This window comes from Nuphar pumila, chromosome 5 (genome assembly GCF_984573655.1).
Source record: "Nuphar pumila chromosome 5, dmNupPumi1.hap1.1, whole genome shotgun sequence".
Lineage (NCBI taxonomy): Eukaryota > Viridiplantae > Streptophyta > Magnoliopsida > Nymphaeales > Nymphaeaceae > Nuphar > Nuphar pumila.
The window spans coordinates 28,329,532-28,344,525 of NC_143253.1; the positions used below are offsets into that span (position 1 = coordinate 28,329,532).

General features: G+C 41.7%; 1 protein-coding gene across 6 annotated transcripts in view; it reads right to left on the reverse strand.

Moving 5' to 3' along the window:
• LOC149837239 (calcium-transporting ATPase 5, plasma membrane-type-like) overlaps positions 1–14,994 on the reverse strand; it is a 200,817-nt gene that overhangs the window by 93,937 nt on the left and 91,886 nt on the right. For all 6 annotated transcript variants that reach the window (XM_090005909.1, XM_090005908.1, XM_090005907.1 and 3 more), the window contains one exon: positions 5,678–5,747. In XM_090005909.1, the coding sequence (XP_089862035.1) occupies positions 5,678–5,747 (70 nt within the window). The remainder of the gene's footprint in view (positions 1–5,677; positions 5,748–14,994) is intronic.

The following is a 14,994-nucleotide window of genomic DNA, read 5'->3' on the forward strand; positions in this document are numbered from 1 at the left end:
CCGGATCACCTGATCTGAGAAATGTATAACCTCACAAGGAATTCCGCCCGATATGGTATACCTGGTCTTGGACCATACACTTCCTCACAGGAGTTCACCGTCTTTGCGACTACCCGTTCGTGGACAGTGTACATCCTCACAGAGAATCTACCCCTCTAGCCGGGTATCTGGTCTTGATTATACACGCCCTCGCAGATAATCCTTTGAAGATCCGGTCCTCAACGGACACCCTACTCGGTGATACATGCATCAATACAGTCGACTGCTCCGAACAGTTGACCACTCTTGGGGTCAGTAGCCACAATATGGCACAAGCATGTATATCAGCATATGCATCGTATCACTTCACATAGAAGCATATAATCCTACTCATCGTATTGTTGCCACAAGGAATATTGCAATCCTCAAATAGGCCCTCAAAACATGTGTAAACGACACATGAGAATGCGCAAATATGGCAATCCAGATGATTCTATGGGCGAAGAGTAACTAACTCTACCCGTCAGCCAAACAAAACAACTGAATAAGACAAACACTCATAACAATGCTCGTAAAACATATAATTACCATAAAATGGCTCAGTCCATCAACAAGTAATTAAATTAATCGTAATGCATAAACCATTGCATCACAAGCCATTCATAAGCAATCATACGGCAACAGTTATATCAAATATGTAAGCAGCTTATAAGACAAGCGGCCACATCAATCCTAGTTGCCACCAATTCGTAGCGTACGAGCTGTATGCAATCACATCAATCATAAGAGATGCAAGCCAACAAGTGCTACGCTACAATAAGCACCAAACAGTTCAACCAAGAGATAAAGCAAGTCACATGCTAATATGTAGCAACTGACATAATGCTATTATTATAAGCATTTAACTAGTATGAGAAGCTCCTTATTACTCCGCAAAGAACTGCGTAAGCAGTTTAACCAACTAGAGTAACGCCTTGACAGACGTGCACAGCTCAACGAGTAGCATACTAAACTATCGAGCAAGCAAGCGAATTAGTAGTGTAAGCGAATCTGTAGTGCAAGCAAAGCAGTAGTGCAAGTGAATCAGTAGTGCAAGCGAATCAATAGTGCAAGCGAATCTCACGACCCAACGACCAGTGTGTACAGACCTTATGTTTCAATAATTACGAACCTGCAGGTACGCGCAGGCAAAACGTAGAACCAACTGAGACTAGTTCGGGCGTCTGTTATTCTATGTATTTTCAATAACCCGAATAGCTAGTTGAGTTCGCTCCAAAGGGACGGCTTTAGCCGAGAGAGGATTCCCCAAAGGAGGTTGTGTCACGGATGCATCCAACTTCTGCAGAAGTGTTGAGCTAACTAATGTAGCTTCTTTCCCCTAACTCCAATGACTGGGGAGGCCGGATCGTTGCTCGTAGGGTGGTTGTTAACAACCTGTCCATTGGAGTTTGTACCGCTCTGTCCTCTCCCTTGACAGACACATAGAAGTGAATAGGTACGTTAGGGGTTGCTTAACTAACGACCCATTATATGTTGTGGTCTTTAAACCACTCGAGCATCTTGCCTGTGAAGGCGAATGTGAGGTCATTTATGTGATTACAACATTTTGCATTTAGCGTTGTTCGAGGTCGCACGACCGTCTCATCCGATTATCGCAGTACTAGACGTGTCGTGCACGACTACAAGTACTCTAGGATGAAGGGGGTATAGCTCCTCAATAGAAGCCTCAACAGGAGTGTTTCACAAAGATGTAAACTTTATCAACTTTACTATATGTTTTGAAACAGCAGTACCTTGTGCCAACATTATGCATGTGATTATCTCGAATCACATCTGCTATCGGGGTATCTACATGTCTCGCGTGACTCGATACCGGCCTCGATAGACGGGATACGGGTTTCTCAACAGAACACCCGCTAAAAAGTTTGCTCAAACCCCCAATTCGGGATCACCCGAGATATGCCAAAAAGGCGAGCAGAATCAGCCAGTCACGTCCTTCCAAATACTTCGATTTGGAGCAGTTTGATGCTTTTGCGCAGCTCCCTAAAATCTCAAGTCGACTCTGCAGGACTGCGCACACGAAGAGCCAGGATCCTTATGAGGTATCCCTCTCCTTAGACGAAGGGGTATCGTCAGCTCCCGACTGAACTCTTGTCGCAAGAGGGAGTGATAGATGTCTCTTGCATCCTCCACGAGGATGCCTCAAACGCGTATACAATGAGCGAATACATGCAATAGCAAGGCAGTAACAACACATATGCAAAAGCAAGAGTCTAGCGCAAAGCACGACGGCAAAGTAAAGACCGTAAACAAGAGTGCAACGCAGAACCTTTGCGTGATGCACGACGACGAAGTAAAGGAACTGTAAGCAGGAGTGCAACGCAAAACCTTTGCGTGATGCACGACGGCAAAGTAAAGGACAAGGATCGTGAAACCGCGTCCTTAAGTTAAATGCATACTCATATAAATATATATGATATATATATATATATGCATATATATTTATTTAATTGTCATTTTTAGTTAATTGAACTCAATTCAATTATCCAAGTCTTCTGTGCAATCTTCCCCTACCTTTGAGAGTTGCAAGCTTGCTGGCATCTGCGAGTGTAAGCGGTGGACGGCTTGGGTCCCGGAGCGCGAGCAGGATCCGTCGCACGAGCTGCAAAAGTAACGATCTTAGCAAGCTACCACCAAAATAATAAGTCAGGGGCACTATCGTCGTTCTGACGTAAGGGAAGCAAAGGCAGGGGCATCGTGCACATGCGCACCTGCTATAAGCGCAAGAAACAGGGGCAGGGGCTACGAGCCCCTGCTGACTTGCTGTTAGCGGACTCAGAGGAGGCAGGGGGGTCACGCCCTTGCCCGAAGAAGACAACGAGAGAGGCTTCGCCCTGCCTGCCAAAAGAGCAAGGAAGTGAGGCTCTTCCCTGCAAGCCACTAAGGGGGAGGCAGGAGGCCGCACCCTGCCTGTCGAATATGCAAAGAGGGCTAGGGGACTCGGTCCTCTGCCATCTCTGCAAAAGAACAACGGCGACGACCCTGCTTTGTCCTGCAAAAAGAAACAAAGATAGGGGATGAGCCCCTGTTTGCCAAGCAGAACAGAACATAGGGAGGGCTCGGCCCTCCCCTGAACAATAGAGGGAGGAAGGGGGGTCTCGGCCCCTTCCCAGCGAAGCACGAGAACAGGGAGGGGACTGACCCCTTCCCTACGCAATAAACAAGCAGAGAGGGGCTCGACCCCTCCCCCTGTATAAAAAGGCAAGCAGGGAGAGGCTCGACCCCTCCCCTAACATCAAGAGACTGAGGAGGGGGCTCGACCCCTCCTCCTGCATATTACGAAAGCAGAGGGGGGTTGAACCCTCCCCTGCATAGCACGTAGGCAGGGAGGGCTCGAACCCTTCCCCGCAACAACCAGAGCCAGGGAGGGTCGAACCCTCCCCTGCATGACAAAAAGGAGACAGGGAGGGCTCGACCCTCCCTGTGAAAAAGAAGGGACAGGGAGGGCTCGACCCTCCCTATGACCAAGAAGAGACAGGGAGGGATCTCGACCCTCCCTCTGAACACAAAAGGGCAGACAGGGGCCCCAAATTCCCTGCCAGAACCCTTCTCACAGGCGGCAGGGGTTTTACCCCTGCCGACCTGTCGGTTAAGTGGCAGGGGCTCGGCCCGTGCCGACTTACCTGAAAAAAGGCAGGTAGGGGAGGCTCTAGCAGGTTGCCGACGATGCGATCGTCGAAGCTCGGAGGCCGCCCATCGGCTTCGATCGTCGGCGTCTCCAATCGCAGGCGACAGCGAGAGAGAGACGCAGTAGAGGGGAGAGAAGAGGAGGAAGTGGTGGCCGGCGACTTCCATCGTCGATGCTCGGCCGCCACGAGACAGAGACAGGAGAGGTAGAGAGAGTGGCGAACGAAAGAGAAAAAAGAGGGGCGTACCTGGTGGTCGCCGGCGACGGCAGCGGCGGCGTTGGAGGGAGGTCGCAGGTGGCGGCAGCGTCGGGTTGACAAGGGTCTCTATAGGGTGCAGAGACGAGAGAATCGGTCGGGGGAGAGAGACCGAGAGACGAGAGGGGGAAGGAGGTTTCGAGAACCTCCTCCCTCAGTCGTTGTGTGCTTTTAAAAGCACGCAGCCGACTGATTTACCCGGGTCCGGATCCAGCCCGGATCCAAACATTTTTTTTTTGAGTTCTTACAAAACTTGTGTGCATTTAATAGGGACATACATACAAAAGAAAACTCTGATAATAATTTAATTAGTTAATCATACATGTGCATTGATATCATGCATATTTATTGTTCTGCGTTAGTTCTTGCAATGTTACTTATTTTTCTCTAGTAGCTGTTGTCAATGCATGATAATTAATCTTGAATGCCTGAATAGTCATTGAATTATGAGATTGTTGTAATTATGTTCCTCTAAAATCTTGCGTGAATTTGATTTATGCTTTTCTTGCCTATTCAGATTTTTAGAGAAATTCTTACACGGGATCTTTGATTCTAACATTGTGTCATTTATGTTTTTCACAGTATCTGAAGCCCAGTGATGAGAATGACTGCCATAGGGAGCCTACGAGACTGCGTGACTACTTTTGACATTTTCTTTGAGAGAGTGTGGCTCCATAATTATAGACATTTATTTGATTATGTTCTTAAAATTGCGATTATTGATGAATAAAGTTAATTAGTTGATTGTTGGTTTAATATAAGATCCATTGTGGTTTGAGTTGTATTATGTTCGTAAGGCCTCAAATATCTGGGTTTGGTTTCCGCAATTGTTTAAAAAAAAAACTATTTTTCAACAAGGATGAGTTGGGGTTGTTACACTTTCTCTTCTCTATTTCCCTGGCTTTCCTCTTGAAGTTGTAGGGCATGCACTCCAAGGGCATCAAGTTTGACGGGAGTACCAGATTTTGTGCATAAATTGGCCAAATCAAGATTGTGCCATCATGCCATGTCATGAATTAAACTTGTGGAATCAAGAATACCCTCACAAATGAGTTGCTTTTGCAGGCTTTTAAATGACACAAAAACCTGGTTGAAAACCAAGTTTTCATCATTAACATACCAAAACTGAGTTTTCCTCATGTCTAGATGGCTCTGAAAATTCCGTTCTTGAAAAACCAGTTTCTATTAGAACCAGGCTTTCCAGTTTTTTAGAATTTACCATTTTTTTTATTTCCAAACTTTATTTTTGGGGATTGATAGACATGTAAGCCATCCCACCCTAAACCCTCAGCCTTCTCTCACCCGAATTGTGAACCTATTCTGCATATTCAGCAACAATGGATTATTTCCAGCCCTGTGACCCATCTCTGACTGCAAGGACACACACAATTGTATTTTCAGGATAAACATACCTTTGCATGTTTGAAAAAAAATAAAGGAATATTGCAGTATTCTGAAATATTATAGGTATATACATGAGCATGATGTTAATAGGCATAGGTGTCCAAAAGTGCACAAGACAGTGAGAAAAAACAGATCCAGTTGATCAATATATGCTCTACAGAACCAGAAAGTATGTAAATGTGAAAAAAAGATTAAAAAACATCAAGCCTCAGACATGGAGAAGAAATAGAATGTGGAACATATTTCTAGCAATACAATATCACAAAAAACTATACGATATGAAGAGTTCTCCATATCAAGCAGGGCAAACCAGAAAAAAAACATTTGTTGGGAAGATCTAAGCTTCACACCTGTGACAGAAATAACTAGAAGAACAGCAAATGCAATGCTTGCACCGTCATACCATCCTTCCTTAATGCCCTACAAAAACCAAGAAAATAAAAAGTAAATGTATGAAGGGAGAAAAAAAGAAAAAGAATTTGCCTCCATGGATGTGAACAATGTGTGTTACCAGAAAGAAGCTCAACAAGATTTCATGAATGGAGAATTATGTTTGTCCAAAATAAAAATAATTCACCATCATAAAAATGACTCCACAGCAATTGATGATAGGCTGATAGCATATTTGCAGTTAATAAGATTATGCACACAGGTGGGCATAATAGAAGCCATCACAGGGATGTTCCAGCATACTTCTGTGTCGAGTCCCTTCATATTATATTCTTAACGAAAAATTACACAATAATGACGTGACTCATCCTTTTAGTTGTGTTCATGAAACATAGAACAGAAGGCTCATGTATAGCAGAAAACATGCGGCAAGAAACAATGTCATTTAAGCATTATATGCAGAAGAGTTCATTATGCATCAAGCCAAATGATCCAGAAATTTGTTACCAATGCATGCAAATAGGGGCACAATGTTCATTTCACCTGTATCAGATATTATGTGGAAGTTCATTTGACATTTCTGTTGTTTGTTATGAGTTCTCTATTTGTATTGGATGTGATACCAAATTGGAGTGGCATGTATGTTTGGTTCCTTAGTATGTGAAGCCTTGTTTGCTTTGGGTTATTTTGCACTCATAAGAAGAATATTTTGGAAAGGTTTTCATGTATTTCCATATCTTTTGGAGAAGGTATGTAGTACTTATGATTTTTTCAATGTATTTTCTTGTAGCTTCCCAGAACAGCATTTTTCCGGAATGTTGAGTTGTTGGGTTGCTATAGAGGGGAGTTAATTTACCAGAATGTATTTGGCTAGTGAGTTTAGAGTGACTTCCACTGGCTGGTTCAGTTTATCCCAATGTTGTATCATACCCTATTGTACGATACGGTGAGATACTATCAAGTAAATTGATACCATGCACCCTTATCATGATATGAGTGTCTATCGGGTGTATCTGTAAAACCCAGTGTTAAAAAAAAACAGACCCGGGTCGGATCTGGACCCGACCCGGATCCATACCCGAGCCAACCCCAGCCCGTCGAACGGGCTTTCAGGGGCTGGCAAGAGGCGGCATACAGGGGAGCGCCCACCCCCTGCGCCCTCTACAAAAGGAGCGAGAGAGGGGGAGGAGAGACGTTCGAGCCTCTCCCCCGACTCTCTCTCGTCTCTCGTCTCTCTCCCCTTTGTCTCTACTCTCCCTCCCCGACTCCATCTCTCTTGTCTCTCTCCCCTCTGTCTCTACTCTCCCTCCCCGACTCCATCTCTCTCTCTCTCTCTCTCGTCGTTGAACCGACGCCGGCGAGCCCTCTCCGTCGAGGCAGCCCGGCGACCTCCTACCTCCCCAGGTGACCTCTCTCCCTCCGGCAGCCCAGGTAACCCCCCCTTCTCCTCTCTTTTTCCCCCCTTCTTCCTCTGGGTTCGTCGGAAGGCCGGCACCCTGCCGTGCCTTCCTCTTTGCTTTTCCGACAGGTAAGGGGGCTCCGCCCCCCTTGCCTTCATCTCCTTTAGCAGGCAGGGGGGGCCCTGCCCTTTTTACTGTTCCGGCAAGGGCCATCGGCCCTTGCCCTTCTCTTTCAGGTAGGGGCCGATGGCCCCTGTCCCGTGTTTTGTCGAGCGAAGCTCGGCAAGGGCCATTTGGCCCCTGCCTCCTCTTTTGGAAAGCCACAAGGGGCCTTTGGCCCCTGCGCTCCCTCTCTCTATTCATTTTCCGGCAAGGGCCATCGGGCCCTGCCCTTCCTTTAAAACTACGCAGGAGCAGGCTCCTGCCTCCCTTTTGAAAACCCATCAGGAGCCGATGGCCCCTGCCCCCTCTCTTATTTGTCTGCCCTGCCCCTCTTTTTATAAACCCGGCAGGGGGCGATGGCCCCTGCACCTGTTTCCTTTTTCGGCATGGGTCATTGGACCCTACCCCGTTCTGTTTCAAGTCAGCAAGGACCGTTGATCCCTGCCTTGTTTTGCAGAAAAGCCGAGACCCCAGTCCTTTGTTGTTGTTTTCCTCATTCACTTAAATGCATACTTATAACGTACCTTTGCAGCTTACGCAACGGAGCATGTTCGCGCCCCGCGAACTGAACCAGCGATTACCTACGCTCGTAGACGACCTCTTTCTCGCAATACCCCGAGGTAGGGGAAATTGCACAAGGACTTAAATAACTGAAGCTAGCTTAAATAATTACAGACTGAAAGGACAAAAATATATATTTATATACGTATAAGTATATAAGTATGCTTTTAGCTCAAGGACGCGGTTTCGCGATCCTTGTCCTTTATTTACGCACTTTCCTACTTTCTGTCTTTAATTTGCCGTCGTGCTTTGCGCCCAGGCTTTTATTTACGCATTTTCCTGCTTTCTGTCATTAATTTGCCGCTGCGCTTTGCGCCCAGGCTTTTACTTTCGTATTTCCTGCTTTCTGTCTTTAGCTCAAGGATGCGGTTTCGCGATCCTTGTCTTTTGCTTTCGCATTACTTGTTCTATGCTTGCTGTCGCGCTTTGCGCCCAGGCTTTTGCTTTCACCTTTGCTGCTTTCTGTCTTTAAAATTTGCAACCTCGATGGATGAAAGTAGTCCTTTTATATCGAACATACGGTTTTGCAAAAAAATGTTGGTTTTGAAGCATCACAGCGGGTCATCCTGAATCAAGCATTCAGAAGGAGTAGTTCCTCTACTCTAGTTCGCTTTTCTGTTATAGCTCGAGATTACCCAACATCTGGGACTCGAGCAAGCTTGTGAGCATAATTTTCTCATGCGAAATCCGCATTTACCATTTATCGTTATCAGTGCAAAATTTGTGTTGCATATTGAGACTACGATAATGAATGTGAGATTCGAGAAAATCACATGCCATAATATGGCACATGGTATTGGTTATTTCAAAAGTTTAGAATGATGACATTATATCTTTGCAAATCATGTTGTTGAGGCTCCTATTGAGGACCTAGAACCCTTCCTCGTAACGTGCTCATAGTCATGCATGGCATGCGAGTAATACGACGGATGTTGAGACGGTCATTCGACCTCGACCAGTGTTATAAGAACATTGGTAAACCACACTACAGATTGATTGATTATCGCCTTCACAGGTAAGATGCTCGATTGGGTCAAAAGACCAGAGCATGTAGAATGGGTCGTTGGTTAAGTAACCCCTGACACACCCATTCGTTTTCTTGTTGTCTGTCAAGGGAGAGGATGGATTGGTACACACACTTTGATGGACAGGTTGTTAACAACCATTCTACGAGCAAAGACTCGGTGTCCCCAGTCATCGGAGTTAGGGGATGAGACTACCAGATATTATCCTAGGTGATAGATCTTTTGGACTTCTGCAGAAGTAGGATGCATCCGTAGCCACGAACGCCTTTGGGGAATCCTCTCTCGGCTAACGGTCGTCCACTTAGGAACGGACTCAACTAGCTATTCGGGTTATTCAAAATACATAGAATAATAGACGCCCGAACTAGTCTCAGTTGTTTCTACGAGTCGCGTATGCGCGTACCCGCAGTCCAGTTAATGATGGAACATAAAGTAACCTGTGCACTCCACTTGATGAATCATAGAATTGTGTTTTATGCTCAGTGATTTCAATTCATTATTAAATGTTTTGTTACATCGTGCAGCATGTGCTAGTTAGACTTTTACTTATGCTAATAAACTGCTCATGTTAGTTCAGTAACTGTTTAGTTACTCGTCACACATAGTTAATTATTTGTGCTTCTTTCAGACTTTTCTGTCTACTTGTGCACCTACTAGTTTTTCACGAAACTAACCCATTTTATGGGTACAGGTGATGATTAGGTGCTTAGCAGGCGATGGCGCGATTGCGAGATGTCTTCAGGATCCACTGTTACCACTCGCAGCTCTTGTCCTGATCGTTTTGGGTTTTTGTTACGGATTTCTTAAGGAAATCCAAATTTTGTACAACTTGAAAACTATTTATAATACGAATGTTTTCATCTAGATATTTGCAAGTTATGCCTTTGTCTTTTTGCTCTTTTAGCTAACGTGCCCAAGATTGTCGACTTGCCCTCTTTTCTTTTAAAGAAATGCTTCTGCTAATTTTATAAATAAACTCTGAAATAACAAGGATTTTTGAGCCTTTTAAACCATTTTAAAAAGGTTTACAAGTTCAAAATTTTGGGGCGTTACAGTATCGTACGATACCCCCCTTGTATCATACGATAACCCTTTACACAATTTTAAAAGTCCCAAAAGTTACTTTTTGAGTTTGGGGTTTTAAAGACCTCCCTATGGCCGATTTTCCCGTTTGTGTAGAGGTCATTAGAGGGGAACCTACACACCCTAGGACGCTTGAGAGCATTGTGGGGCCTGATTCTTCGGCAGGGAAAGAACTTTTGCAATTTTCTCTTGTAAGAGTGCATTTTCACTCAAGAAAGTGAGATAAGGGAAAAAAATCTTCATTTTTGCTTTATTTGTTTATGATTGAAGTTGGAGAAGGGTAAGCACCTTTCTTTTTTTATGTTTTTAAAAAATATTTCTTCATTTTTACCCTTAATCGCATTTTTTGTGCATTAAAACTCAAATTTTTTCCCTGTGTTATTGAGCATTGTTTTACATTTTTTTAGTGATTAGATTTAGTAATCCGTGTCCCAAGAGGTCCATGAAGGATGGAGGTCTTGGAGGATGACTCCCAAAGGATCCCGCATTGAAATGTTATACATGAGTTGACTTGGGGTCCCCGTTGAAAGGAATAGTTAAGTGTAACTTTTGTGGTTTTATAATGCACGAAGGATTGTATAAATTTAAATGTCATGCTGTGAGGCATAACAACTCCACTTGAAATTATGCACTCATGGCATTCCTTCTGATTTCCGTGTTAAGCTTCTTACTAGTCTTATCAAAGATTTAAAAAAAGCACAAGAACGTGCAACAATTGCCGGAGTAAAATTGTCATCTATTAACATCTCAGGCTACTAAACAATGCAATAAGCCAAAAAAATTATTAAGCTAAAATTTGATACTAAAGAGTGAAGATGACTTTTATATATAGACATGTTTCTAAACTCTAGCTTATCTGCCTTTTTCTTAGCATGACATTCTATAACTAAAAATTGTAACTATAACTTTTGTAATGAGTTATAAAAACCTTTTGGCTTTTGAATGTAGTATTATTTTGTTTTAACTTCTTGGATTTGTGGTAACTAGATTTACTAATGATTCGTCGTCCCCCACCTGCTGAAGAGACAGTGTGTCGATACTGTGAGATCCTTGACAATCATAGAAGGCATGTGCCTTTGAGATGTAGGTTTTGTCATTTACTAAGTCACGAAGGCCTGTACCGCATGAAAGAACATATTGCATCAGTTGGTGGAAGAAGGTCAAGATGTTCATTGGCAACAGAAGAAGCACGAGCTAAGATATGTGTTGATATAGAAGAAAATAGAAATATGAATATTAGAATAAGGGAGTGATCGACAGAAACATTAGTATATGCCCGGGTAGTGGTTGCACCTATACAACCAAATGAAGAGCCACAAGGCCCACAACAAGACGCCATCTCTGATACAGAACATGGGATGTTTGATAGTAAAATGAGATGATGATCTTCCAAACACGAACTGAGATTCGAAATGATATCTTAACAAGACATTTAAGCATAGCCCTTAAGAAGGGTATAAAAGGAAACAAAAAGGAGTAAAAAATATTCTTTTATTGAACAAGGAGAAGGCAACGCTTAAGAAGCATTCATTGTACATTACAAGAGGGGTTGTACCCCTATATATACACAGTATGAGAGAGGGAGAGAACGAGAGACACAATAGAGTCGTTGGACTCTAGTCTAACGGCTCTATTTAGAGCCATTAGACTAGAGTCCAACGACTCTATTGCTAGTCAAGTTGTAACTAAGACTTGACTAGTTATGTCATTCTAGTTCAAATTGAACTAGATGACAAAAAATAAAAAGAAAACAGAAAATTAAAAATACAGAAAAAGGAAAAAAAGTATTATTTATATATATATATAATATAACAATATTATTATATATATATATATAAGTTTACAAGTTTACATTTTAACACTCCCCTTAAAACTTACGATACAATGAGCGAAAGTTTGTCTAAGAGAAAGTGAAATCGGGAAGCATCGAGAGGCTTTGTAAAGAAGCCTGCTAACTGATATTCTAAAGTAACATATGGCAAATCAATTGTCCTATGTAGATATTCCTCTTTGACGTAGTGACAATCCATTTCGATGTGTTTGGTGCGTTCGTGGAAGGTTCTGTTACTTGCAATGTAGATCGCACTTTTGTTGTCGCAGCACATCTGTGAAACTTTTATTGTTTCAACTCCCATGTCAGCAAGCAGTTGTTGAAGCCAAACTACTTTCATGGTCGTGGTTGTCATGACTCTGTATTCAGCTTCGGTGGATGATAGAGATACATTCTGCTACTTTTTGCACCTCCATGAGATTAATGATTCACCTAAAAAGACACAAAAACCAGTGATTTAGTGTCTGTTATTGGGATCACCTCCCCAATCGATATTAGTATATGCAAGTAAATCAAGAGAAGAGGAAGAAGACAAGAAAAGACCTCGTGAAAGAGAAGATTGGATGTATTTCATAATACGCATAATTGCTCCCATATGAACAAAAGTAGGAGCATATCGAAACTGGCTTGCTATGTGAACAACATGTGCTAAATCTGGTCTGGTAATGGATAGATAGGAAAGTGCCCCGACAAGCTGTCTGTAAGAAGTAGGATTGACAAGAAGTTCTCCATCATCAATCTTCATTTTAACATTAACAACTTTTGGAGTGTCTACTTTCTTATCATCAGTAATATCAGACCTGAAAACAATGTCAAAAGCAAATTTAGTCTGAGATAATAAATATCCTCTAGGAGAATAAGCAACTTCAATGCCTAAAAAATATCTCAATAAGCCTAAATCAGTCATTTCAAAATGAGATTTAAGAAGTGTTTTAATCGTTTCAACTCCCTGTTTATCGCTTCCAGTGATGATCATATCATTCACATAAAGAAGAAGCACAAAGATTTCTGCATCAAAATTCTTAACAAACAAAGTAGTGTCAGTTAAACAGAATTGAAAACCAATATTAATCATAACACGACTACACCTACCATACCAAGCTTTTGGTGCTTGTTTAAGTCCATAAAAGACTTTTTCTAAGCGAAGGGCTTTACTCTTAGGAATACTTAGACCAGGAGGGAGTTCTATGTATACTTCTTCAACTAGCTTTCCATTTAAAAAGACATTTTTGACATCCATTTGGAAAATGAACCATTTCTTGATAGAGGCTAAGGCAATTAAGGTTCTAACAGTTGTCATACGAGCAACAGGAGCAAAGGTTTATTCATAATCAATGTCATATTCTTGGGCATAACCTTTGGCTACTAATCGGGTTTTATATATTTCAAGAGTGCCATCACTCTTGATTTTAATTTTATAAACCCATCGACATCCTATAGTTTTCTTCCCTGGAGGAAGATCTTGAATAGTCCATATAGAAGCCTTTTCTAGTGCATGTAATTCAGCTTTCATGGCTTCTATCCATTTGACATTATTTTTTGCTTGGAGATATGTAGATGGTTCTTCATATGAGTGAATTAATGCAATGACTGACCTATATGTAGGTGAAAAGGACTTGTATGACACAAACTTTCCTGGCGACATCGAGACTCGGGATGATCGTCTAGTTGGAATGTTAAAATATTTTTCAAGTGCACATGGAGGATTAGACCCTTGTCGCCTGGAATATTGGATACTAGTGTCTCTATGAACTTCTTCATTGTCAACATTATGATCAAGATCAATAATTCCTTGATCATTATCAAAGTCGAGATCATATTCATCAAATTTTGATGTCAGATCTAACAAAAAAGAGTACTAGTGTCTTCCTTTGGTTTTTCAAAATCAAAGAAGCTCTCCTTTTTTAGAAAGAAAACATTGTTAGAAAGTGACTTTGAATACTTTAGGTTCGATAATGAACCCATACACATGCACATTAAGTGCGAATATACCCACTCAAGGAAACAACACAAGCACATCATGTGCTACTACATAAACCCATAAAAGGGGTAAATATGACATAAAGTCATAAGTTGAATATTATTGAAGAAAGAGGGTAAAAACCCTATACAATGGAGCATAAGCTCCTCCAAGGAGTGAAGGAATTACAAGGGGAAAGCCCCTATTTATAATACAAGCAAGGAGCCACTTAGGGGGCTCCCAAAGGAGTCGTTGGGAGCCCACAACGGTCACATTTGTGACCGTTGGGGGCTCCCCAACGACTCTTTGGGGAGCCTCCCTAGGTGGCGCAAACCAAAAAAAGAGAAAAAATAAAAACGAAAAATAAAAGTAAAAATTACAAACATATTCCAAATGGAATATGCGTAAAACTGTGAAATGACTAAACTACCCCTATGCCTATAAATAGAAAAATATATATTTTATATATATAATTAGGATAATACATATGCATATATACCATATATAAATATGTATTATCCTTTATATATATAAAATATATATAAGATTACATAAGTTGAATGATACATTTTAACACCCCCTCTCAAACTTTGCGTGGGGGAACGAAAAGATTGAAGAAAGCAGGAGGAAGACTCTCAAGGCTTCAATAGCCTTCCGTACGAATGCCATTGCAAATGTCTTCCTCCAACGTCTTTAACGATGAGCACCTTCCATGATCTATCCAAGGTACTTCTTTTCCTCTTATCTTCAAGATCCTGTGGAACAACAACAAAGAAACAAGTAAAACATATCTTTGCACTTTACTCAATTTGAACATTTCTAACAAGCTTAATTGAAACCATATCGGATGACACATCCGCAAAACAATGGTGCAAAAATATAACTTATGCATAGAAATTTGAAGCACATGATAGGATAATTATTTTAGCATGAAAAGTAAATTTAGAAAACCAAAATTTCAAAATCATACATCATGTTAAAGAGTGAGCGGAAGCAAATTATGCGGAAATGAATTGCAAGAATACATGAATACATTAAGCATTATAAGGTCCATCATTGGACAATCACAACCCCATAATGAGAAATAACAAAATGGTCCACTAAGGGACACCACAATAAGCCTACGAAGAAGCATAAACTACATATGCTTTAATGAAAGAGGGTCTTAAAAGGTCATAATGAGCATATGTATATACTATCATGAAATGAATTAATACTTAAATAAAATCATTAATGAACATGCTTTAAACATGTA